This window comes from Schistocerca nitens, chromosome 11, assembly GCF_023898315.1.
Source record: "Schistocerca nitens isolate TAMUIC-IGC-003100 chromosome 11, iqSchNite1.1, whole genome shotgun sequence".
Classification (NCBI taxonomy): Eukaryota; Metazoa; Arthropoda; class Insecta; order Orthoptera; family Acrididae; genus Schistocerca; species Schistocerca nitens.
In genome coordinates, this window is record NC_064624.1 from 23,788,907 (window position 1) to 23,816,782 (window position 27,876).

General features: G+C 40.5%; 1 protein-coding gene across 3 annotated transcripts in view; it reads right to left on the bottom strand.

The window, feature by feature from the left end:
- Window positions 1-26,984, bottom strand: part of LOC126213566 (zinc finger protein 99-like) — a 599,001-nt gene extending 572,017 nt beyond the window's left edge. Inside the window, exons 1-3 of one of the 3 annotated variants that reach the window (XM_049941413.1) lie at window positions 26,865-26,984; window positions 24,674-24,762; window positions 7,941-8,003 (exon numbers count right to left, since the gene is read on the bottom strand). In XM_049941413.1, the coding sequence (XP_049797370.1) occupies window positions 7,941-8,003; window positions 24,674-24,745 (135 nt within the window). In that variant the 5' untranslated portion in view covers window positions 24,746-24,762; window positions 26,865-26,984. Of the gene's footprint in view, window positions 1-7,940; window positions 8,004-24,673; window positions 24,763-26,392; window positions 26,584-26,864 lie in introns of all 3 variants that reach the window. The other 2 variants (XM_049941406.1, XM_049941407.1) reach the window with 2 other exon arrangements.
- Window positions 26,985-27,876: the final 892 nt, after the last annotated feature.

A 27,876-nucleotide genomic window follows, 5' to 3' on the forward strand; every position in this document is an offset into this window, starting at 1 on the left:
TCTCTCTATCCTATATCTGACTATCCTACTTTGCACATGCTGTACAAAATATTTGTCTACCTGCATCTATTGCTGCAGTAGAAAGAAGTTTTTCAACATTGCAGTGTACAAAGACATGGCTGAGGTCAACAGTGAAGGAGGATCGACTTAATGGCTTAGCTCTGTTGGACACTCACCCTGACATTGCTTGTCGTGCTGACAATGTAATTAACCAATTTGTCAGGAAGAGTAGGTGCATAGAATTCATCATTTAAAGTACAGAACCACAACTATAACTTTTTTATATCATGTATATGTGTATAATCAGTTTAAATAAAACTTTCTTACAATTTCCATATGACTTGATTAGCTTTTATTACAGTAAAAGTAAAGGTAGCTCAAGGTATCTTTAGTGAGCCCTCCTTGAGGTTTTTCTGTATCTGCTACTGTCTCATATGAGATATGGTGTAAGTTCAATTGGCCAGCTGTGAACTGACGCTCATGTGCAACAACAAAATCTGTTGGTTGGGCTCAGAGGACATCCTAGGCTCACTTTTTGGCTGTTGGCTGAAGAGGCAATGAACATTTGTAAGTGAGGCAAGAGAACATCTTTTAATTTGTAGAGTTAAGCTGTGGATGAACTACTAGCACCTAATTTTGAGCAGAGTTTAAGACTCAGATCAGACCTTTCATTAGTTTTGTGACGTCCACTACATATTCTCTGGAAAATGGTATGGTCCCTATGTAGCAACAATGAGTAAGTTTCAGAGATGTAAACTCACATTTACAAAACTGTAATGCATAGATTCGTGTAGTCTATTACAGAGTTGTCTTTTGTTTGTTTTGAATGGCCAGCAACTGCTTGTGTCAGGGGCTCAAACTGCATTATGTGACACCAGCATAGCGCAGTAGGGGATGCATAATTACCTACTGAAAGGTAAGCATATTTTATTCAAACCAGTAGGAAATACAAGGTATCGGTAGTCAATCACTTAATACTCCCAGTATGCACTGTTGCCCTTTCAGATGCAGTGATGAAGCTACACAATGAGTGAGTGTTGACCATAATGGCACAGTGAGAGGAGGAATATCAAACTGGCTGAATGTTTGTCCCCATTGTTGTGGGTTGATCCCAGCAAGCAAAATTATACCATACTGTGACAATTGTTTTTACCAAGAAATGATCACAAACAGGGAATGCTGATATTACACATTCATGTCCACAACGCTGGACAAATGATTGCAGTAAGGAAAACATGTTCAGATTGTAGGAACAGGACGTGACGATACATTGACATATCCGAAAGAATGGACACCACATATATAATTAAGGTGATGTCAGCCAATGATCCTTTCAGTGTAGATGCACACCACACTACCTCTTACAGGAACCAGTGAGACACCATGTGTAAGGAGGATCATGAGCATGAGCACTGCATCACTGGTGAGTAAGTTCAGAATTTGGGTATGACAGGAAGCATGCTAGAGTAGACCATGCAGATGTGATGACCACTGTGTCCAGATGGCATAGTCGTCACTGCAACTGCCCAGTCCACATGAGACTTGGGTTCAATTCCTGGTCCAGCACAAATTTTTAACCATCCCCATTGATGTAAATTAATGCCCACAGACAACTAATGTCTCTACCACCTTTGTCCCTGAGTCATTGTGGCTGCAGGATCAAAATGCTGTCTGTCCCCTTGGACATGTCCAAAAGAACGGACAACACATGCATATTTGACATGTTGAGATTAGATATGAATAAAAATTTATTTTGCAGTGATAGTGATTCCTTCCATTTATGTTTAACCAAAAATATGTAACTTTACCTCGGGCTAACTTTCATGACCTTCTTCAGTCAACAATCCCTTGCTTATTGAGCAGCCAAATTCTGCCTGAAATAACACCCATAGCACTCAAAATAAATTAGCATGTATTCATTAGGTTACCGTTACGTGAAGCAAAGGTGAAGCCCGTACATTATTTGACTGCTAACAATACCCTGATTTAATCAGGGTTGTTTCATAATCAAGTTTCAATAGTGGTACAAGTCCATTTTTGTTCATCTTGAGATACAGAGTCCTAAAGTTAAATGAGTGCTGCAAAATCTGCAGTTGAGATACCACAAATATATTCAAGCATATGGCTTCTTGCTAGACACGATCCTTTCTTTCTCTTTGTTTGGATCATTAATTTCAGAAGCATTATAGGCAGGAAAGTGGAGGTAATGGACTTGTACCACTATTGAAATAAGCCCTTCATATGTAGCTCTCCCTCTCTATCTCTTTCGCTCTCGTTTTATGATTACATTCCTTCCAAGCTTTTGTAATAAAGAGGTGCAATCCCATATTTTAGTAACTTTAAAGTGTATTCATGGTCTGTTGCACAGATCTTAATTCTTTTGAATGAAAAGCTACGCAGTGCAATAATGCATTAGCCCCCACTGGTGAAACATCAGAACAATAGCAAGCTACATATATAGCTTTCTCTGTGTGTTTTACTATTAATTCTTGAATAGTAGTACTGGAATGGATATAATGTGTGCACACTGTGTGCAGATGGAGGAGCTGGCCTCAGTTCACCAACAGCTGAAGATGCGTTTTGCCATATTCAGCAGCATTCAGGCTGCTGCCTATTGTAGTAGTGGGGGCCGAGAATCTGGCTCATCACATAGGATGCCTAAGGTGTCACCTATTTCGCCCACTGGCTCTGTTGTCAAGACACCTTGTGGTGTACCCAATGTGGCTCAGTTGTCCTCACCAAATGGTGAGGGATGGGTCGTAACAGTTAGCGCTGTTTGAGGCAGAGAGTGATGTGGAGGCTGCCTCACCCATTCACCCTGTGAGTGGACTGGCAGGTGTTCATTCATCAGGGTCCAGACAGGCCCAATTGGAGAGAAGTTTTCTAGTTAATCAGGACCTCCAACGTCAAACGCATTATGGAACTCCTTAGGGAAATGGCATCCAGGACTGGAAATGAATCCTATGCGTACTGAATATGTCTGCCATGGAGCCTCATCTGAGATGTGGAAAATGTCCTGCCTGTGGCTACAAAACATACAGGGTGTGGCTGTCTACAAGTTGTGGCTGATGTTGGTGCCAATGATACCCATCGTTTGGGTTCTGAGGCCACCTTCAGTTTATATTGAGAGGTAGCACAAATGGCGAAGAGCTATTGTGTCACACATGAGTGCATGCAGCACACACAGTTTGTATCAGCATTCCCAGAATCGATTCAAGTCCTTTGGTTTGGCGTGAGTGGAGGGTCTCAACCAAAGGCTTCATAGATTCTCTGACTGCCCAAACTGCAGACTGCTGGAAATGCATTATGAGGTGGAGAATTGTAGAAATACTTGATGGGTCAGTGGTGCACTACACAAAGCAAGTGTTTTTTAGGCTAGGCAGTTGTTTGAGGTCCTCTGATGAATGCACGCTAGTCAGACTGCATACAAAGTAAAGACCATTCTACCATCAACATGTTAACAGTAAATACTTGATGTATTTGTAGTTCCTGAATGTAATGCCCTCCAAGACAGCCGTCATGTTCAAAATACGTTTCGACCAAAGCTGGCTGAAACATTGAGCAGAAACCCTTGAAATATTTAGCAAGCCATGGAATGTACACTGAAGAGACAGATGACACACCTGTGGGATGGTAGCATCAGAAGAGTGGAGGGGAGATGAAGGGCAAGAATGAATATGGGTGAAATTTGTGCAATAAATGAAAGCGTATGCTATTGGTGGTAACCCCCGAACAGTAGTGAAAGTAGGATTCTCAGACTCAATAATATTCTTATATTGCCAACATATATAACTATACTTAAAATACTTTTTGCCACAAATAAGTAGGCAGTTATGCAAACATTCATTTTCGTTCTATATGTTTTGTGGATTAGGTATGACTGTTGGACACCATCACAAGAGAAGGTACTTGTATAGTTTACAATGTGGTAACGGCAGGTACATCACACCTATCCATTTGTACCATTCAGTTCTAATGTATCTTACTGTTTTCACGTAATTTAAGGCATAAAGTAATGACTAACTGCATAGCAGAAGTACTAAGTAATTGAAAGGTAAATCAACTTTGCTAGCTTTCCCACAGATACTGCTTCAGAACTATGGTCTCATTTTACAGGCTGACTACATTGTGGCAGCACTGTGGAGAAGCAGACAAAACAGTTTCACATGACCAGTAATTATGGGATCCATTTCCATTCTTGCAGATGAATTGATTTTTTTTCAAGAGCCATCATACAGGATCACAAAATCATTCAAGAAGATTTTTGCACCAACTAGGTATGTCTGTAGTTTTGCACGTATTTCCTGTGACTTTTCTTACAAACTGGAATGACCTTTGCCTGTTTCTATACATGTGCAAACCACTGTTCCATAAATGAACAATTAAGATGGCAGAAAGGTGTCAGTTCAGCACCGTTTTTTGTGTAACTGAATCTGCTAACTACACTTTATGGTCATGTGACCTCTGGTGTGTTCATCATCTACTTTTGGAGTGCATTCCATATGGAATTATAAGGATTATAGCTCTGGAGTTTACTGCTAAATGCTTCTGCCTTATTCTAGTACTTGGTGGCTCAATGGGTAATAGTGACACTACAAATCCAAAGGTCCTTGATCATTGAACAGCAGGTACTTTGTAACTAGTTGGGTAAATCAGTTCAGATGTGGAAAGAGGGTAACAGCACATGGTAATCAGTAGGACTGTGTGTAGTAGAGAACTCTGGCGTTTAAAACCTCCAGGTTGATGACAGCTTTAACTCTAATTTATATTTATGTTTACCTTTCTGTCATGTATTCTCTTCATGACACAAGCAGATGACTGATCCTTGGCTCTGTCATATACGCCTTACAAACGGGCTTTCCAAACTTATAAAGCTTGAGAATGCATTTCACATGGAATCTGCAGCTTGATTATCTTCTTTCTGGCTGCTGTGCATGTATGTTTGCATTAAAACTGTGCAAACCACCAAACGGTGCATCGTGGATGGCATCTATTACCACAGCAACAACAATTACTACTACTAAGCATTTCTATGGTGTTCTATATGTAGTGTCCCTTACAAATGAACCACAGTTTTCCAAATACAAAAAAAGTTGATCATTCCCCATCCTTATGTGCGTGTTCTACTTCATATCACTTTGCAATGTTATGGTTCAAATGGCTCTGAGCACTATGAGACTTAACTGCTGAGGTCATCAGTCCCCTAGAACTTAGAACTACTTAAACCTAACTAACCCAAGGACATCACACATATCCATGCCCAAGGTAGGATTCGAACCTGCAACTGTAGCGGTTGCACGGTTCCAGACTGTAACGCCTAGAACCGCTCGGCCATTCCGGCCGGCCCCTGATATGTTATACCTAAACATTTCATTGACCAGGCTGTCAATCTGTAGAGTACTGATGTTGTATTCTAACATTATGGGATTGTTTTTCCTAATCATCTGCAGTTACTTGAATATTTCTGCATCTGTCATTCATCACACCACATAAAAAGTTTGTCCAAGTCATTTTGTATTCTCGTAGTCACTTAGTGATGATCCTTCCGCACACACAATGCCATTAGCAAACATGCACAGAATGCTGCTCATCAGATCATTTCATATATAAATATGGCACCATTCTCTGTGGCACTATTGATGATACTTTTGTCTGTGAAAAAACAGTTGCTGTTGAGATCAAAGTACTGGCCTCTGTTACTTGAGAGGTCGTTGCACCATTCATATATCGGGAAACCTATTCCATATGCTCATACCTCTATTTACAGTATGCAGTGGTGCACTGTTCAAATGCTTTCTGGAAATATAGGAATGTGGAATCCAGCCTGTTGCCCATCATCCATGGTTCACAGTATGTACTTCGATAGAAGACCAAGATGAGTATTGCACAAAATCAATGCTGATTTGTGGATAAAAACTTTTCTGTCTTAAAGAAATTAATTATATTTGAACTGAAGATATGTTCAGGAACTCTGGAGCAAATAATCATTATGATATTGTTCTGTAATTTTGCCGGTACATTCTTTTACCTTTCTTATACAGAAGCCACCAGAACTTTTCCCCAGCTGCCTGAGTCTTTGCACTAGGCGAGAGATTTGCAATAAATGCAAGCTAAGTATGAGGAAAATGCTGTAGAGTATTCTCTGGACAAATGATTTGTGATTCTGTTTGGACATGGCAACCATTATGTTTTCAACTCTTCCAGTTGCTTCTTTACTCCAGGGATCCTATTACTATGTTCCTAATACAGGAGTCTGTGTGACAGTGAAACAACAATATGTTGGTATGATCCTCCTGCACAAACTTGATAACTAAATACAGAGAGGGGTTAGTGACCACCTTCTGCTTTCCTCCAAAGCCACACCAGACTGGTCAATGACTGCCTGGATAGAAGTCTTTGACCAGAAATGTCTCATGTTCCCTGTAAAATCTGTTGCTCATGTATGATGGTGGTAGTTGTATGCTTCACGCATAGATCTTTTTACAGACAGAAGAATTTCCATTAGCACTTGCCTGTCACCACTGTGCATACTTTTTTGAACTGAGTGTACAACAGTCTGCTTCCTCAGTGTTTTCCCAATTCTGACATTAAACCACAGTGGGTCTTTCCTGTCTGTAATCCAGTTACTCACCACATACTTATTCAGCGTGTGATTTACAGTCCATTTAGTGTTTGTCCATCTTCCTCTATGTAGATCATATTGGAAGTAAATGACATTCTCATTGTTTAAATGGGATGTTAACAACTACTTACCCGCTCTTTCTAACAAATCTATTCACCTAGCCCTCTTAAAGGAGTCATTAACTTCATTTACCATCCAGAATGAGATTTTCACTCTGCAGCGGAGTGTGCGCTGATATAAATCTTCCTGGCAGATTAAAACTGTGTGCCGGACCGAGACTCGAACTCAGGACCTTTGCCTTTCGTGGGCAAGTGCTCTACCATCTGAACTACCCAAGCACCACTCACGCCCCGTCCTCACAACTTTACTTCTGCCAGTACTTCGTCTCCTACCTTCCAAGCTTTACAGAAGCTCTCCTGCGAACCTTGCAGAAGTAAAGCTGTGAGGATGGGGCATGAGTCGTGCTTGGGTAGCTCAGATTGTAGAGTACTTGCCCGTGAAAGGCAAAGGTCCTGAGTTCAAGTCTCAGTCTGGCACACAGTTTTAATCTGCCAGGAAGTTTCATTTACCACTGTCGCTGTGCTGGCATCATGATCACTAGCCCCTCTCTGTACTAATACCATCTGTAAGGACAAGCCCGTTTATAGTTGCAGTATTTCAACTATTTCAATTTTGTGTGGGCTGTTAAACTAGCAGCTTACGACAGCTTTCAGAAAACTGTTCTAAAGTACTTCACAAGACTGCCTGTCCATACCACTTGCAATGTATGCACAGACATCTTAGTCTCTACTCAGTAGGTTAGGATCACCTACTTTTTCTGCACTACTTTGTGTAGATATTCCTTCAATGATTCTGTAACTGTCACAGCAGCATCACATGGCGAATAAAAACATCCAATGCTGGAGTTCACATACATGGAACCATTAAGGGAACTACTCATTAAAACAGGAAATCATAGCTTGAGTCTTGGGACTTGGTACCAGTTTTCATATAACTTCATCAATGCTATCTCATTTAATTTTTATTTGCACTTATAATGTAAAGAAGCAATTCTACAAACTCACAAGCTAAACTACTTCACCTGCTCAAAGATAATGTTTAAATCCATATGGGTAAAGTGTAACAAAATATTCTATTCTACCGGTTTCCTCGTTTCCAACCTGGAGCATACTATAATACTGTAAGTCTTGTCATCTTTACCCTAAAGTAAAAACAGGACTGCTAAAGTGAATACACACACAATTGATAACCGTCTCATTATTTTCACCACAACTCAGCAATCATTAATTCCATGCAGTCATATAAATTCTAAAATTACCTCTTTATTCACACACTCCTCCAACTCTTCTTTTACATTCATGCTGCATGCATAATCTTGGGCCTGTGGCAAAAATAACAAACTGTAATAAGTACTTTTAAGCAGTCACAGTCCTCCCATATTATATAAAATGTATCACACAGATAAACCCCAACATCACACTACTTTATAACCAAATAGTAGTTATTGTTAAGTGTTCTCTTTTGAGTTCAAAATTCTGAGTGACGAGTTCACTATGGTATACTTCAATGGGAGGCAGCAAAAAATTGTAAGACTGATTAATGACAACGCCTTTGAAAATTCATTATGATCTTTCATTTCAGGCTTCTCCCTATGCTATTGTTTTCAATCATATTTTCTAGCTTCATTATCTACATATGCATATAATGGTAGTGTAATGAAGTAAAATAACACAGCTACTACCTGAAACAATGACTTCAATGTTGTTCATAAAATCAATGTTGTTCATACCAAATTACAATACAGTTTACACCAACTGTGTGGGGGAGCAGAAACTGGACTGTCAAGTGCCACATCACTCATACTACTACTTTTATGATCAGAATAATAAAATGTCTAGAACAGTTACATCACAACCTTGTTGCACTGAATGCTTATTTATGATTAAATTATTGAACGCACACCCTACGTTGGCACACTACTTAATACTATTCTAACTTCATGAATTCCTTTTGGTGGGACAAGTACGTTTCTAACAGAACAAAAAGAGAGAGTAGGCTACAGGCTACACCAGTCCTATTCTGTGGATCTGAACTATGGGTTTTATTTGCTGATCTCAAAAGAAGACAAAGTTCTGGAAAGATTATTTATGGAACAGCACCAGCATATCAAGACTGAAAAACCCATAATGTCAAAGGAAGTGCTGGAATGAGAACAAATGAAACAGTGATAGCCTAGGAAGAAACTCATTAAACTGATATTGGGATCTGTTGAGGATGTTAGATAATTAGCAGCCAAAGAATAATTTTTAGTGGGAATCATCTTACTGATAGAAACAAAGTAGACCACTTAACTTTCAGAAAGAGTATATCGACAAAATAATGAAGCAAAATGGTGTACGCAAAGAAGATGCCTTGAAGAGAGATGCTGGGCAAAAGATAGAAAGAATACAGCAACATCTTATTAATTGATCTTTGTATTAATTAACTGCTTACAATAATACTAATATACTAGTACAAATAATGATCATTATGATTTTATTATTATTACTATCTGAGGCATGGCGGGCTACCTCTTTGAATTCCCATCCTGCATCTGGTGACGTCACTTCTTTGGTGGTGGTGGTGGTTAGTGTTTAACGTCCCGTCGACAACGAGGTCATTAGAGATGGAGCGCAAGCTCGGTTTAGGGAAGGAGTGGGAAGGAAATCGGCCGTGCCCTTTCAAAGGAACCATCCCGGCATTTGCCTGAAACGATTTAGGGAAATCACGGAAAACCTAAATCAGGATGGCCGGAGACGGGATTGAATCGTCGTCCTCCCAATGCGAGTCAGTGTGCTAACCACAGCGCCACCTCGCTCGGTACTTCTTTCGCTTGGAGCTCGAGGCGCCGTGGGGCACGATAAGAGCCACGCAGGGTACATCGACAGTATTTGCCATTCAGCCACAATTGACAGAATGGAGTGACTAATAGCCCTTCAAAAGTTCTGTCAAGTTAATAATTGCAGGCACAGGTGTTAATGAAAGACAGTACATTGGTGTGGTCTTGGCTATCTGTATTTGCTATTTGTTCTTATCTGTGGAAGTCACATTATGCAACAAGCTTTCTCATCTGAAAAACTGCCTGATTTCAGTTGTGTTGCATGACTTAATACCTTGTGGCATTGCCTTGGAAGGGGTTAGGGTAGTGTCTAGCAACTAGACAAGCTTGTTATTGCTATTCAATTCCCCATGTTTAGCAGTGGATTCGATGATTTGGTAATCCTGAATACTGTTTTAAGCGTGACCATGTTTAGCCTTAGACCGACTTTATGATGAGAATTATCTGACGAGTCCATTGATCTACCCAACTATTGTGGCCGTGCAGTTGTATTAAGCGAGAACGACAGTGGAATTTAGATGCTCCTTAGTCTGCTCCAGTTTTCTACTGTTGTGGCACACTTTGATTGTTTTGGACTTGGACTCAGGGCATGCTTATCATGCTGTGGCTGTTAACGTTGCCTCTGTATATCAGCCTCAGGGAATTCACCACTGCCAGCTACCGATAGGCTGCCTTCACTCAAGTTGCGTAAATCACTATTCGAAATTTGTACTAAAATTTTGTACATTTTGATTTTTGGGGGTTTGTTGGGTCGAGTGCCTTTGCTGTACATACTGTCAAGCACTGTAAGAATGGTCACATGCTGATCATCTCTATGTGAATCACACGTCACATTCAGATGTCATCCAGACTTGTGAAAATATAGCCTGTTGGTAAGTAACAGGCACATTTGACGCTCAGAGACTGGAACAAGCAAAAGTGTGTAAAACCATCAAGTGTTACTGAGCTCTGAATGTTTTTCGTGTTCGTTCACTGGCCATTTGTGAGGTGGAGAGTGAAAAAAATTTATTCCATCTCAGGGTGAGTTACTGCTTACCAGATTTAATTGTTCAACTGTTTGTTATTTAAAAAGTTGTCATGAAGTGAGCTTTTCTCACCTGTTATTTATTTACTGCTACAAGTACGTTCTGACTACTAATTACTAGTTTTACTTTTTAAAGGGTGTTCTTGAGCTGTTATGCATACACCTTCACATACTGAATCACTTAGGGATTTTCTACAGTATGCCTCAATACATTTTCACTGTGTCTGAAGCCAGTTATATCGATCTGTGCACGCTCATTCTCTTGTTAATTACTTAACTGCTCACTGGTGCAAGATTTAGAAACTTGCTCTGTCCGTCTGTCTGAAGGTAGCTCTAGAAATCAGTGCACCTGTTTACTTTATTAAATGATCTAGATGCACTTGGAGGTGTATTTTAAGAATTTCCTTTTTCTAGGGGTCCCGAGGCAGCTATAAATTGCTCTGTCTTCCAGTATAGCTATTCAGTTTTAACCTTTGAGATGAGTTATGCTTCTGTGTTGTCTTAAAGAGCCATCTGTTTCCAGATAATTATTTGTTGAAGCATTTTCTCATTTGCAGTTTGTGAAGATGGAAATTTTGAATCTAAGAACTGGTGTCAGACACAGCTTTAGTCGTTAACTATTGCCTTATTTAAATTGTCACTAAACTAAGATGTGTAATGTCTTAAATTTGAAAGTTCGGAGTGGTGTTTGTAATGCTGCTATTGTATCTGACTTTAGTTATTTTTCTTAAATAAAAACATTTTAATAAACAATGGAGACTCATGTGAACCCCAATCCATCCAGTCCTTCCACTTAATTTCCCCATTTCCTGCTGGATGTTTGGTTGGTAACAGAGTATGGTTATTTTCCTGGAAGTAAAGGGGGAAGGTGTCATACTGTCATTCACCACGAGGTGTGTGTTTGCAGGTATCCACTGCGGAACATGGGGTCCCACAACTGTCCCAGTTTGTCCTCATTGAAAAATCAACAGTTTATCTACGAATTAAAAGTTTGTCAGCTTCTATGTAAGGGCGGTGTGCCCAACTTGTGGACGACCTCTTGGTGATTAGTACCAACTGCACCATGGAGGTATATGTTGCACTAGCTGCCTGAGCTCTGGCCATGACAATCTTGTGTCAGAATGTAGTGTGTTTAGAAAGTAGTCAGCCCCATCATAAGCAAATAAATATAATTCAGGCACAATTGATCCATTGGGATAATCACTTGTGCGGTATTGCCCAATGTAATCTCTATTCTGAGCAGATTACATTAGCTCTGCAGTTACAGGGACAGCTGCCTTTATTTAGACAAATTAGGAGCAATAGGTGGTGAACAAGATTCTCCCACCGACATATAACTGCTGGAAGTAGTAGGAATGCTACGGACACCTTTAAGGAGCTCAGGAGAATTCATTTGGGAAATTACCATACCAAATAATGTTACTGCTGCAAGCGATAATGGAACTTTCAATGTAGAATTTAAAGACAGGTAAAATCCATCATATGGATCATGGTCAAATTAATGTTTCATGCTGACACTTTGGCCATCACTGACAATGTTGTTGTTCAGACGCTGTACCCCCTGTGTTAAGCCAGGTTTTCAATCGAATTTTACATGAAAGTGCAACATCAAGGGAGTTGTAAAAATCAATTATTGGCCTGAAATTGTCACCTCGTATTAAGAGGCTACTCAGGCATAAACATTTTTGGCTATTGCAGTTTCCTCATGAACCTTTTCCTAGGTTCATAGATGAATGCATATGACCATTCCATACCTGGAATTGCAAGTCACAGAGATACAAATACTCAATAATATATTACAGAAAATGCGGCCACAGGACTGTTCCTGGATTACCTTTGCTAATAAATGCACATCTTTTACTGAATTAGAGGCTTTGGTGTCTGCTATTCAAGTCTGAGTTTCGCAGACCAGCAGTGATGGGGGTTTAAGTGCCATTACCAGGATGGGGATTGAGATTCCAAGTAATTTAAAAGGGGACCACCCATAAGGAAAAAGTGTAGGATGTGTTTCCAGTGTAACGAAGAGGGGCATTTTGTATGGCGATGTCTGGTGACATGGAAGGAGAATCAAACAGCTGACATCACACAGAATGGAAGAGGCATGGTAGTGTTCTACATCTACATCTACATCCATACTCCGCAAGCCACCTGACGGTGTGTGGCGGAGGGTACCCTGAGTACCTCTATCGGTTCTCCCTTCTATTCCAGTCTCATATTGTTCGTGGAAAGAAGGATTGTCGGTATGCATCTGTGTGGGCTGTAATCTCTCTGATTTTATCCTCATGGTCTCTTCACGAGATATACGTAGGAGGGAGCAATATACTGCTTGACTGCTTGGATTGAGATTCCAAGTAATTTAAAAGGGGACCACCCACAAGGAAAAAGTGTAGGATGTGTTTCCAGTGTAACAAAGAGGGGCATTTTGTATGGCGATGTCTGGTGACATGGAAGGAGAATCTACTGCCTAAGGGCTGGATCTGTGCCAAGTCCGAGGTACGGGAACCCCTGTCTTATTTTTGGGTACAACTTAACCAGGAAAGAATGTGCACCCTCCTCAACTCTGGTAGTTCAGTTTCTCGTTTAGATTATCTGTGGCATTTGAAGTTCTGCCATACCTGTCAATTGCCTTGTTTGCATCCGTCCTCCCAATGTTGAGCTCTCACTGGGCACACGTTGCCTCTGGTTGGCAAAACTGAGTATTGGAAAATTTTCTTGGCCTGTGAAGTGGATAGTAACTCAAAATCTTTCCGTGAACTTAATTTTGCTGTGTGTTTTTGTAAGTGGTAGTGGGTTTGTGCTAGTTTGTCAAGGCAGGGTTGTTTATTTTAAATTTAACCCAGCTGAAACATTCACATTGTGCTCCTGTCAGGTTGCCACAGGAATTCATAGTGTGTTACCGCAATGTTTGCCATTTCAGCTCAGTCACCTTCATCCAGTAGAGGTGATGCTGGTACTGGAAGTTTTTGATCGGTTACCACAGATGTTAACTAACAGATTGGACATCACCGATAAAATCCAGTACAAGATTTGCCTTACAAATGACATTCCAGAGAGGTTTTCTCCATCAGGGATGATATGTATATGTACTTTGATTAATAATGTGTTGTTCAATGTGGTCATCAGGCCCTCAACTTCAGCCTATGCTTCTACCATATTCTCAGTATCTATGGGCAGCAGTGGGGTGTTTCATCCTGTTGTGGGTTATTGTGCAGTTAATGAGAACGCAGTTTTGGAATCTGTGCCACTTCCCAATCTGCATAATTCTTTTACTTGGTTCAGTCAGGCTCAGTATTTTGCTGTCCTGGATCTCAATCTCGCATATTATCAGATCATGTTAACAGAGGATTCCAAGTATATTACTGCCTGCTGTACAGATTGGAACCTCCACAATTTTAACAGGGTGCCCTTTGGTTTTTCAACAGGAGTTACCATTATGTCTTGCCTTCTAGATTTTGTTTTTGGTGATTTCACATTCAAGTGTGTCTCTAATTACCTAGAGGGCATGATTGTTTACAGTTCTAGTCTGTCTGAAAACCTGCAACAACTTGAGGCAGTTCTGGTTTACCAGAGGGAGGTGGGACGTACTGTGAAGCCATCTAAAATGACTCTGGCACATAGGTTTCATCCTTGGGACATCTTAGTTTCACTGATTGGATTGAAATTGACCAGGAGTATACTAGTGATTTGCGAAAATTTCCAGCTCCTAGAAATAAAAAGCTGTGGCACGGTTCATAGGCATGACAAATTTTTTTCGAAAGTCTGTGCCGAATTTTATTAAATTAGTGGGGTGCCTTAACGATTTAAGAAATTTCATATGGGATGAAAGTCATCCAGAATATTCTGAAGCCATTAAGGTGGTGCTTAGTAACCCACTAGTATTAGACATACCAAATTTTGAGGTCGTGTTCTTCTTGCAAACAGACACCTAATTCTTCTGGAGTAGAAAGTGGTAGCTGTCCTCCTGCAGGAACAGAATGGCAGGGGAGGTGTTGCATGTTGATGCCCTATAGCAATGCACCTTGGGAACTTTCACCTGCGGAGATGAAATATTCTATGTATGAATGGGAAGACCTGGCGGTTATGTTTGCCCTTAAGAAATTCAGATTTTATTTTGAACACCAGGAATTTTGTTTAGAGACTGACAATCAAGCTCTTAGTTAGGTTTTGGCTCATTATTTCCATAATACCCTCTTAGGCATTTATAAAACTGTTGCCAAGATCAGACGACACATCACCTGGTCCTCCCTGTATAAGCAAGCCTGGAGGTTGGTGGGGTTAAGATCACTCAACATGTCACCTGGTCCTCCCTGAATAAGGCTGTCCAGAGGTTGGTGGAGGAGTGTGAGAGCCGTAAGGGAGCTGAGCCCAACTTGAATTCCCTCAAGTGGCTTTTAGAGCCTACCCGTTAGGAATGCTTGATGGATTAACTTTGTATGGATTATATAGGTCCACTTCATCAAGTGTGTGTGTGTATTAGGCACCTACTAGTTATCATGGATGACTTTTCTCGTTTTTTTGACACATTCCGAGCAGAGAAATGACGATCCTGGCAGCTGGCCAGCATTTGTTATGAATTTTTTCTGTTTCCAGGCCACCGAGGATGCTTGATAGCTTCTGTTTCCCAGCTATTTGTGAGGTTCTGCTTTGACAATGGAATTAAAGATGTGATCACAAATCCTTTTACCAGCATACTCTGCTGACCAGGTGAACTGCAAGTTGAAGGCTGTGCTTATCTTTCACAACAAGGCTCAGACAACGTGGCCCAATTTTATCTTTAACACTGCATAACCCAAGTCCCTGGAGGCTGCTCCAGTATCCCTTATGTTAGCACATCCAGTCAATTTTCCTCTTGTCAACCTGTAGTCAATCAATGATTTGCTTCAAGAACAAGTCACCCTAGCAGTAACACAGCACAACTGGAGCCAGGCTAGACATAATACCAAAATTGCCTGTCACAGGTTATCCATCTGTTACAGTTAGGGGCTAAGTTCATTGGAAAGGCTGGGGACACAGTGTTAGTCGAAACCCTAATATTGCTGAAAAGGGGGAGTTAGGGTTCGATAGCAAGCTATCTCCTCAGTTGTTGGGACCCTATTAGATTGTCAGGGTGGTGAGTTCAGCAAACCTCCTGGTTCTGAATTTATGGACGAGTAAAGCCTCACACATGCACATTACTCATATCAAGGAGAGGCATATGTAAAGGGCTCCTTAATGGTGGGGATGGGGGATTTTGGTTTGGTGGAGGAGGCTGAACCACGGTGGGCTCCCTCTTCGAATTAGAGCCCCATGTGCCTGGCAGATGTCACTTCTCACAGCTCAGAGCTCATGGCACCAGTGGGCATTGTGGAGCAACAATGGTTGTAGAGGAACAGCAGTGGATCTCACGGGCAGTCGGTGTCATGAAGCTGGACTGGAGGGTGAGTCATGCAGGGCTCGTGGGCAGCATGTACTGTTTAGCCGAACTTTATGTGGCAGTATCATTATACCATCACAATCATTACAATAAAACAACCTTCTTCCAATAATGGTAACTGCCATAGGCTGATCAGCCCAAGATTATCATCACTCATCTAAAAGCTGGTATGTACACCTCTGGCACAGACAACAGTAGGGAGACATAGTGGCACGGAAGCAATGAGGCCTTCATAGATCACTGGAGGAAGTTGGAACCATATTTATACAATCAGGCCACCTCATTCCCATAAATTCTGGAAGGGGGGATGATTTCTGACGTTATGTTAAATCACATCCCAGATCTGTTAGACCAGGTTCAGGGCTGGCGAGTTGGGTGGCCAACACATCAATTGGAACTCACCACTGTGTTCCTGAAACCACTCTATCACACTCATGGCCTTGTGAAATGGTGCATTGTTTTCATGAACAATGCCACACTCAATGCAAATACTTTCAGAAAAGACTTCCTGACACTTAAATGTATACTCAATGGGAAACATGATCGTCACAAAGGAGTGGACCTAACATGAACCATGGACCGTAGCACTGGTAGCGAGGCTTGCGTGCTTCAGCAATACAGATAGTCGTTCCGTAGGTGCAGACAAACATGTGGTCCCTTAAGAGGGGCAGCAGTCTTTTCAGTAGTTGCAGGGGCGACAGTCAGGACGAATGACTGATATGGTCTTGTAACATTAACCAAAACAGCTTTGCTGTAAACGGATGAAAGCAAGGGGAAACTATAGCCGTAATTTTTCCACGAGGGGATGCAACTTTACTGTTCATTAAATGATGGTGGTGTCCTCTTGGGTAAAATATTCCGGAAGTCAAATAGTCCCCCATTCAGATCTCCAGGATGACATCGTTATCAGGAGACAGAAAACTTATGTTCTACAAATTGGAACATGGAATGTCAGACCCGTTAATCAGGCAGGCAGGTTAGAAAATTTAAAAAGGGAAATGGATAGGGTAAAGATAAATATGGTGAGAATTGGTTAAGTTTGATGGCATGAGGAATAAGACTTATGGTCTGATGAATACAGGATTATAAATACAAAATCATATAGGGGTAATGGAGCAGTAGGTTTAAAAATGAATAAAAAACAGGAGTGCGGGTAAGCTACTATGAACAGCATAGTGAATGCAGTATTGTAGCCAAGATAGGCACAAAGCCCACACTTACCACAGTAGTACAAGTTCATATGCCAACTAGGTCCCCAGATGGTGAAGAGATTAAAGAAATGTATGATGAGGTAAAAGAAATTATTCAGATACTGAAGGGAGACGAAAATTTAATAGACATAGGGGAATGGAATTCAATACTAGGAAAAGGAAGAGAAGGAAAAGGAGGAGGTGAATATGGAATGTGGGTAAGGAATGAAAGAGGAAGCCGTCTGGTAGAATTTTGCACAGAGCACAACTTCATCATACACTATGTGCTCAAAAGCATCGGGCCACCCACAAAAACTTACTTTTTCATATTTGGTGCATTGTACTGCCACCTACTCCATATCAGAGACCTCAGTAGTCATTATACATTGTGAGAGAGCAAAATGGGGCGCTCCGCGGAGCTCATTGACTTTGAATGTGGTTAGGTGATAGGGTGTCATTGGTGTCACATGTCTGTATGCGAGCTTTCCACACTCCTGAACGTTCCTACGTCTACTGTTTGTGATGAGATAGTGAAGTGGAAGCATGAAGGGACACATGCAGCACAAAAGTATACAGGCCAATCTTGTCTGCTGACTGAAAGATACCGCCGACATTTGGAGAAGGTTGTAATGTATAATAGGCAGATATCTATCCAGACCTGAAAAAATGGCTCTGAGTACTATGGGACTTAACATCTTAGGTCATCAGTCCCCTAGAACTTCGAACTAGTTAAACCTAACTAACCTAAGGACATCACACACATCCATGCCCGAGGCAGGATTCGAACCTGTGACCGTAGCAGTCGCGCGGTTCCGGACTGCGCGCCTAGAACCGCGAGACCACCGCGGCCGGCTATCCAGACCTGAAAGAACTGCAAAAAGGTAGGAATGGTAAGAGATGGGATCTGGATAAAGTGAAAGGATCAGAGATTGTAGAGTGTTTCAGAAAGCACTAGGAAACCATTGACAAGGACATGGGTAAGAGATACAGCAGAAGAGGAAGGGTAGCTTTGAGAGATTACTAGTGAAAGTAGCAGAGTATCAAGTAGGTAAAAAGATGAGGCTAGTAGAAATCCTTGGGTAAAAGAGGACATACTGGATTTAATAGATGAATGGTGAAAATATAAAAATGCAGTAAATGAAGCAGGCTGAAAGGAATACAAACGTCTCAAAAATGAGATCGACAGGAAGTGCAAAATGGCTCAGCAGGGATGGTAACAGGACAAATTTAAGGATGTAGAGGCATATACGACTAGGGGTAAGGCAAACACTGCGTACTGGAATACTGAAGAGACCTACAGAGGGTCTATACAAGGGCGATGCACTTGCGGGCAATATTTTGAAAATGGAAGAGAACGTAGATGAGGATGAAATGGGAGATACAATACTGTGTGAAGAATATGACAGTGCTGAAAGACATAAGTTGAAACAAGGCCCTGGGAGGAGACAACATCCATTAAAACTACTGATAGCCTTGGGACAGCCAGCCTTGAAAAAACTCTGCCATCTGGTCAGAAAAATGTATGAGACAGGCAAAATACCCCCAGACTTCAAGAAGAATATAATAATTGCAATCCCAAAGAAAGCAAATGTTGACAGGCATGAAAATTACCGATCTATCAGTTTAATAAGTCATGGCTGTAGAATACTAACATGAATTCTTTACAGTCGAATGGAAAAACTGGTAGGTGCTGACCTCAGGGAAGATTAGTTTCGATTCCGTAGAAACGTTGGAACACGTGAAGCAATACCGACCCTATGATTTATCTTAGATGATAGATGAAGGAAAGGCAAACCTACATTTCTAGTATTTGTAAACTTAAAGAAAGCCTTCGACAATGTTGACTGGCATACTCTCTTTCAATTCTGAAGGTGGCAGTCGTCAAATGCAGGGAGTGAAAGGCTATTTACAATTTGTACAGAAATCAGATGGCAGTTATAAAAGGGGAGGAGCGAAAGGGAAGCAGTGGTTGGGAAGGGAGTGAGACAGGGTTTTAGCCTATCCCTGGTGTCGCTCAGTCTGCATATTGAGCAAGCAATAAAGGGAACAAATGAAAAATTTTGAGTAGGAATTAAAATCCAGGGAGGAGAAATAAAAACTTTGAGGTTAGCCAATGACATTGTAATTCTGTCAGACAGTAAAGGGCCTGGAAGATCAGTTGAACAGAATGGACAGCACATTCAAGGGGGGATATACGACGAGCATCAACAAAAGCAAAACAAGGATAATGGAATGTAGTCGAATTAAATTGGGTGATGATGACAGAATTACATTATGAAATAAGACAATTAAGGTAGTAGATAAGTTTTGCTATTTGGGGAGCAAAATAACTGACGAAGGTTGAAGTAGAGAGAATATAAAATGTAGTCTGGCAATGCCAAGGACAGCATTTCTGAAGAAGAGAAATTTGTTCACATTGAGTATACATTTAAGTGTCAGGAAGTCTTTTCAGAAAGTATTTGCATTGAGTTTATCCATGTATGGAAGTGAAACATGGATGATAAATAGTTTAGACGAGAAGAGAACAGAAGCTTTCGAAATGTGGTGCTACAGAAGAATGCTGGAGATTAGATGGGTAGATTATGTGACTAATGAGGAGATACTGAATAGAATTGGGGAGAAGAGGAATTTGTGGCACAACTTAACTATAGGGTGGCGTATAAAATGTGTTACCAACTGTTTCTTTTACAATTTACGCCACACATTAGATACTCCGCTGGGATCTCTACAGCAGTACCAGCAGAGCTTGGAAAAACAAATGAGTTACGAAATGACATGTAATTCACGATACTGCCACTAGGAGACTAGTAACCAGCAATGGCTGACAATGGAAGCCTGACAACACAGCAACGATCGGCAATTATGTTACTTTTTCATGAAACGAAAAGCCTTGTTGTGACTCAGAGGCGTTTTCGACAACAGTTCAACACACGATGGGTCCCTTGCAAGAAGACCATTCACGGGTTGTACGATAAATTTGTACAGGAAGGAACAGTATTGGATCCGAAGCGACCTCAGCCTAAGCCTGTTTGTTCGCCAGAGATTATTTAAGCAGTATGAGTTGCTGTACAGAGAAGTCCCGGGAAATTGTGTAGAAAGGCAGCAGTGCAACTGGGAATATCCAGTCGCTCCATTCAATGCATTCTTAAAAGTGGCCTCCACATGTACCCATACAAGATGACCTGTGCACAGCTCACTGAAGAACACAAGCAGCAGAGACTACTGTTTGCTCAGTGGGTGGAGGATAGGGAAGAAACTCTCAACAACGTTAGGTTTTCAGATGAGGCGCATTTTCATTTAGATGGTGTGGTTAACAAACAAAATGTACACTTTTGGGCCACTGAAAACCCACAAGTCCTTCATGAACGACATTATGCTCCGAGGATTACAGCGTGGGCAGCAATTTCCAGTCACGGACTTACTGGACCCTTTTTCTTTGAAGAAACTGAACAGCGAACGTTATTTGGGCATGCTTCGCAATAGATTCATTCCACAGCTTCTTGCTACTGCCTTGCCCTTCAACACACAGTGATTCATGCAAGATGGAGCAAGGCCACATACTACAAACACTGTATTTGAGTTTTTACACGAGCATTTCGACATACGGATCATTTCACTCAGGTTTCCAGGTTGCTTCAATGCTGGACAAAATTGGCCCCCCAATAGTCCAGACCTCAATCCATGTGACTCTTTTCTTTGGGGGTACCTAAAGGAAAAAAATTTCCTGAAATGTCCACGTGATTTAATGGAGCTCAGAAGACTTATTCTTTAAGCTTTCAGTGAAATTAGGGAAGACATGTGCTGTAGGGTACTCACTAACTTCAGCATTCCTTTGAAGAAAGTTAGGAAACAAAATGGTGGGCATATTGAGCATGTACTGAGTTAGAACAAATCTCCATGGACGGCTCTTCATTATAGCATATGTTCCTTTCGGATTGTATTGACAATAAAGTTTATATTCAAAAACAAAATGGTAACACATTTCGTGCGCCACCCTATAGAAGAAGGGACTGGTTGGTAGGACAGGTTCTGAGCCATCAAGGGATCATCGATTTAGTATTGGAGGGAAGGGTGGAGGGTGAAAATCAGAGGGAGACCAAGACATGAATACACTAAACAGATTCAGGAGGATGTGGGTTGCAGTAGTTACTCGGGGATGAAGAAGCTTGCACAGGATAGAGTAGCATGGAGAGCTGCATCAATCCAGTCTTGCCACGGAAGAGCACAACAACAGAAGGGGTGGATGTGCTTTGCAACCAGTATACAATACTTCTTTTGTGACACAGTGCCTCACACAAGCTCCACTGGACCCATGGGTGCCCACGTGGTTGTTTGCCAGAGTATAATGGAGGCCCCGACAGTACAGGAGTCAAGAGGCTGTTCCCCTTGTGGGTGACGGAAATGCACCCTCCCAAAAGGCACGATGAAGGTATCAGGATTCATCAGACCCCGCAGTGCTCAGCCATTGTGCCAACATCCAGCGCCAATAGTTACATACCTATTTCAGTTGTTGTCGATGTCATGGCGTGGGTCATCAGCGGCACAGACTCATCATTAGGAGTGTTTGGATCATTGTGCATTCAGACACAATTGTACTCTGCCCAGCATTAATGTCTGATGTTAGTTACACCACAGTTTGTTGCCTGTCTTGTTTTACCAGTCTGCCTAGCCTATGATGCCTACCATCTGTGATGAGGAGTACTTGCCCAACCCCATAACGTCTGGCCATGGTCTCACCTTTGTTTTGCCGTGTGTTGAAGACAACTGCCATAGTACTACTTACACACCTGGCAAGCTGTGCAGCTTCCAAAACGTTCATACCAAGCCTTCAGGCCATCAAAATCTGCTCTTGGCCAAACTCAGATTGTGCGCTTTTCCTATTTTACAACAAGAGAAGATGCTCACTGATACTCCATGCAACGTGTGTGTGTCTGACTAGAAGACAAGGTGAGATGCTATTGCCTGGATGAGTTTATACTGACAATAGATCAGTGATCATAATGTTTTGGCTGCTGTGTATATGGATTTAGTATTATGACTTCCAAGTGGATGCTGGGCAATGCCAAGGGAACCATTCTGCAACATTTGAAGCAATTGTAAAATGCACCAATTTATTACAAGGGTGTGCCAGAAAATAATGCCTCCAAAATTTTGATTCTGTTCTTATCAGTTGTCATGCATATGACACTGTTGATGTTACCACTTTGCTGACACAGTATGCAGCACCCTCCTGATGATCAGTTCTGAACTGCAGGGTGTAACGTGTGTGTGTGTGTGTGTGTGTGTGTGTGTGTGTGTGTGTGTGTGTGTGTTATTTAACTGTGTCAGCACGTGAGAAAACCCTCAGACAACAGAGCAATTCAAATAGTTCATCCACATGTGGAGCACCCTCTCCTTCAGCATGACAATGTAAGACCATTCACAACTTTTTTTTTGCATCTGCAACAGTCTGACGCCTTTGATTCATTATTATTGATCATCCTCCATACTGACCCGGTTTGAGCCAATGAATTTTCAACTGTTTGCAAAACTTAAGAACACCTTCAGGGACTCAACTTTGATAGTGATGAATTAGTGTAAGCATAGGTGAGGCTGTGGGTCTGCCAACGAAGTCAAGCATTCTACAGTGACGACACCAACAACCTGGTGTCTCACTGGGAGAAAGGTGTTCAGTGCCACGGTGACTATGTTTGAAATAAATATACAAACACGAAGAATAAATATGTTAAATATTAAGTTTGTTTTAATTAAAATGCTTCAATAATTTCCGAATAGAAATTTTGTGTCATTACTTTCCACATGTGCTCATGCCCAAAATATACACCAATTAAAAATTAACATTTAATTAATTTGGCAAAGAAGGTGGCTTTCAACTGATACAATGTTACGGTCATAGGGAAGTTCAGTTCATCAACTAACACAGCACACAGTGTATGAGAAGACTTCTTGTATGTAAAAAGTTACGTTATGGGCACCATTTGGATGTTTTGGTTAACATTACGCTGTGCTACTGATCAATTTGTTACCATATCCTTTACTTGGCTTTCACATTTCTAGACTTTGTCAGCTCACAGCCACACTGCCACTTTTGAACATAGGCTAAGCCTTGAGATGCACTACGAATCAGACTCCCACTACAACCAATGTTACAAGGGGGGAGTGGGTCTAGAACCACATTTTAACCTTGTAGCCTTTGAATAGTTCTCCAGTTTAGGTCCAAAGTCAATGGATCTTCAAACTGCTTTTCATTTACATGATGTGTCTTGTGCATACATATCATCATGAATGCCAAACCATCATTACATCAGGGTTCAAAGCCAAAGCATGAACTGTGTTGGGTCTAACCACTCTTTTACTGTATTTAATAAAATTTAGCATATTTATTTTCCTATCATTTCCTCACAGTGATTGTTTAGGATTACTGCTGTGATAATGCTTGTCAAATGAATTGCAAGCTGTTCACATAGTTTGTATAATCTATAATGAAGTACTCACATATATTCAAATGCAAATGCTGCATTAATGCTATCCCAGTACTTCTGCAGTTGCACTCAAGATGGATGTTGAAACAGATTTTTTCAGCACAGATAGTTCACAAGAAGTTTGTGTGATTGTGTCAGTGCGCTCAATTCTCATTTGCAGGATAAAAATACTAGTGGCACCAAGTGAATTTGTTTGCTGCTGATAGGTGAATACCCTACAACTGGTTGCACTACATTAGATTTCAAGTGACATGTATATGTAAGATTATTTACACCAGTAACTGTAACATTGTGACAGTTTCACAAACAATATGCGTAACAATGTGCAGCAAATGCAGAAAGTGGTTATGAAGAAACCTGTCAATATTAGATGTGCAGCCCCACGGCTTCATCAAAACTTTGCTGCCAACATACAAATTCATTCTGCTGTGTAACAATTTATGCTTCCATGTGACATTTGTCTGAAATTTAACTTTACTACTGAGAGTTCTACTTACATATGGTTCACATATTCAAAGTAAACAAAATGTACTTCTCAGATTAGTGACCATGCGAGTGTCACTTCAAAATTATTTATAAATAATTTATTTTACATTATCAGTAAATAAATTTCAAAATCTCATTCCATACCACGATACACTGCAATAATGCATTAACTGCAGCCATACCATTTATAAATTTAATGGCACTGCTAAGGTTCACTACAGTCATAATTATTCTTAAGTTGCACATTAATGTTGTCATTCAAAAGAAGTGTATCAGAGCAGAATATACCCACTTTATGGCAACCAGTTTATCAGTATAATTGGGTTGTGCATTAAAAATTTTTTCCATGTTTACTAAACATTAAATTGAAACTCTTGCTCAATTCTATGTGAGGTTTAATACAAGGCTTATTTCAATGCACTGTGCAAAATGTCATATTTAAGACAGTAAGTTCATCAGTTTCGTAAACCTAATTATTCATGTTTCCAGCTGTATGACATCAATTGTATGTATTCACGCATCACACTGCACACAGAAATTAATGAAACCCTGTTAAGAAATACAAGTAAGCCACTTACTATGAAGTGTAACTCAGTTTGTACTTCATGAGTTTCCTCTTTTTTTATCCACTTAGTTGGCTCCTGGTCCATCGCTTCAGTTCTACAGTCTGAAAAGAAAAAGCAATCAGATAAGAAAAGTTTCTGGCCCACTCAGTTTCCGTTTTTACCATGAGGTATAGCTCAAAGGCAGTATTTTCACTCATATATTGCGTGCAGTAAATGGGTGATTACACAGGAAACAGATTCAAAGTGGCTGAGGAAAAGTGTGTTCATTGATATAAACTCATTCACATTTTGCAGGTCATGAAGAGTGAGAACAATCATAAAATAACATGCAATGGAAACTGAGCATTTAAAGTTGCTACTGCTTCTTTGTAACACTGGCTCATGGATACCATCCTGTTGTGACAATTATGGAAGATGTGTAATTTTGTGTGCATGCATTAACTTCAGCATTACAAACAATCACAGCAGTCAATAGATTGCAGCGATATTACTTAATAACGTCAAATATTTCATTCTATACTTGGTTTATTGTGTTAATTTCAGTGTGATTGGGACATGAAGAAAATCTGGACATACGGATTGTTTATCAGTGAATATGCATTTTCAACACAGGCATTACCTTGAAACTTACTTCATCTGTATTCATTCACGGACGTATGCTCAATTTACAGGAAGCGTCATCATTTAGAATCTTTACCTGCTATTAAAGGAAACCAATACCTGCACTGTTGACTGCACACTGCAATGCGGAAGTTCTCATTGGTTAGCATTTTCTAACAAAACTGATGGAAATACGGAAGCGTCCGATCCCGCCTGTCTGCTTTGACCCATGACGTCACAAATATGGCGGAAACAAAAACAAACACACACACTTTCCACAAGGAGCCTAATGACACTAACGGGACAAGCGCGGGAAATGGGGTGTTTTGGGTGGGGGGCAAACTAAATATAAACAAATTTAGACGCCTTGCGTAGCTACAACGTGTAAGTGAAGACAGCCATGCATGAATACCCACCCACCTCCCCAGGGGTCGTAACCCCTGCAACCCATAGAAGATAAAGATGCTTCAGTAGCTGATTAGTGTTTTTTGTCTTTTTTCAAAAAATATCTCACGGGATAGAACGAACAGATCAGAAAGATAAATATAATAAACTAAAACAGAAATTGGAGGAAACAGATAATTAAAATAAGTAGTGAGTGTTTTTAAATTTTAAAAAAAATCTCACGAGATAGAACGAACAGATCAGAAAAGTAAATAAAATAAGATAAAACAGAACTGGAGACAGCCACACTCAAACCAAACTCCGCGCCGTCATGACGTCACACACGACAACACCCTTACGTCACGGGTCAACGCCGACGCATGGGATCGAACGCTTCTGTCGACCCCTCGCCAGTTCGTAAATGATGTTGCAGTACTCTTATACAGAACTCCATTAAAACCCACACACTACAACAAACTGGTATTTACATATGATTACACGAATACTAACGACACGAATAAGCAAAGCACAGTGAAAACTAACAAAATGCAACAGAATTGCAGCATTTCCTTTCATGCGAACATACTCAAACCATGAAATGATGTAGTAACTGTGGGCACTTTAAAAAATGCTTACGTTAGCCCTAAGATTTGGAGCCGCTATATGTCTACATCACACCACAGAAAATTATCATCACAATCATTATTACTGCTAAGTATGTCAAAGAACCGTACTAACATGGACAACCTTTGAATTTCACTGTCCGCCTTTTCTCGTTAGCCACGAAGTATATGAGGAGATTACTTCGTAGACAAACTGCTCGTGACAGCACGTCACACACTCCGCCGTTTCTTTTACGAAGATACACGTAGCGATTTTAACGGTCAGGCCAAAAACAAGCATTAACAACTCAGGTATTTAGTTGTTATGAACATAACCTGAAAAAATTACAACATTCACACACCGTCACCAAGCACACTATAGGTGATGTGATCACAATTAAATACAGAATAAAATCTCATCCTTATGTACCCATTAAAAATTAAAACATAAAAAAGAGCAGCCTCAAACAGCAGAGTCATCACAAAATATTCGTGAACTATTACACTAATCAAACTCAACTGTTACTGTGATAGAAATTAAGTACCACGTTAATTTACTTCCGAAACACATTTCTTCAATTATTCTTGTTTGCAGTTTATAAACGCTTATAAATTACCTGGAAAATGTCACACACAAATTTCCACAACACCACGAGGTTGCTGCTGACTACACAGTACACGAAGGGTGACAGTATCGCAGACCCAGCAGATGCATTCAAAACCAGCGTGAATCTTGTCGCTCGTGTGGCCAACAGCAGAATTTTACGTCTTTTTCAGTGAGTGTTACGAGATATGTAATTAAGTTTTTTCTGTATTTTCTATAGTATTTGCGTGCATTTGTGTGAAATAGACTTGATAAATTGAAGGTTTCAGTTTTTATTTGCGTTTGAATAGGAAAAGCGAAGGACAGCTTCGCGTGTACGCAAACGTTTGTTTACATTCTTAAATTACATTGTTAAATGCGCGGGATTATCAATTAAGTAGTGCACAATACTCAGTATTTACGTTTATTAGTGTCATTTAGACTCGATACATTGAACATAGCAGTTTTTATACATTTTATTAGGTCATTTTTCGCGTGTACGTGAACGTTTGTTTACATTATAAATACGAGGGTTAATCAGTTTAAGTTAGTGTTGAATGCTTAGTATTCACGCTTATTAGTGCCATTTAGGCTCGTTACATTGAAGATAGCAGTTTTTATACGTTTTATTAGGAAAAGTGATACTGACGGTGAACTCTAACGCCACTTGCATACGTTTGACCAGCGCAACCTGTGAGCGTTAACAGTTAAGTAGACGTAAAATACGTGGTAAATTAGTGTTACACTAAAATGTCTGAGTAAATCAATGTTACAATAAAACTTCTGAGCCATTCTTACATACGGTTTAGTTAGCAGAAATCTAATACTCTCCTCGCCGTCTGCTTATTTTCCTTAGCTTGTTGTGGGCATTAGTGATCGTGTACTGTGAGCCTATGGGTTCCTATAAAGTAGAACTCGTATTTGTGCTTTTCATTCTGAACTTTTATTGTTAGCTAAAGGTTTTGTTTTGTACCTGCATCTGTCAGTGTACAATACTGAGTATTTACGTTTATTTGTGTTATTTCGACTCGATACATTGAATGTAG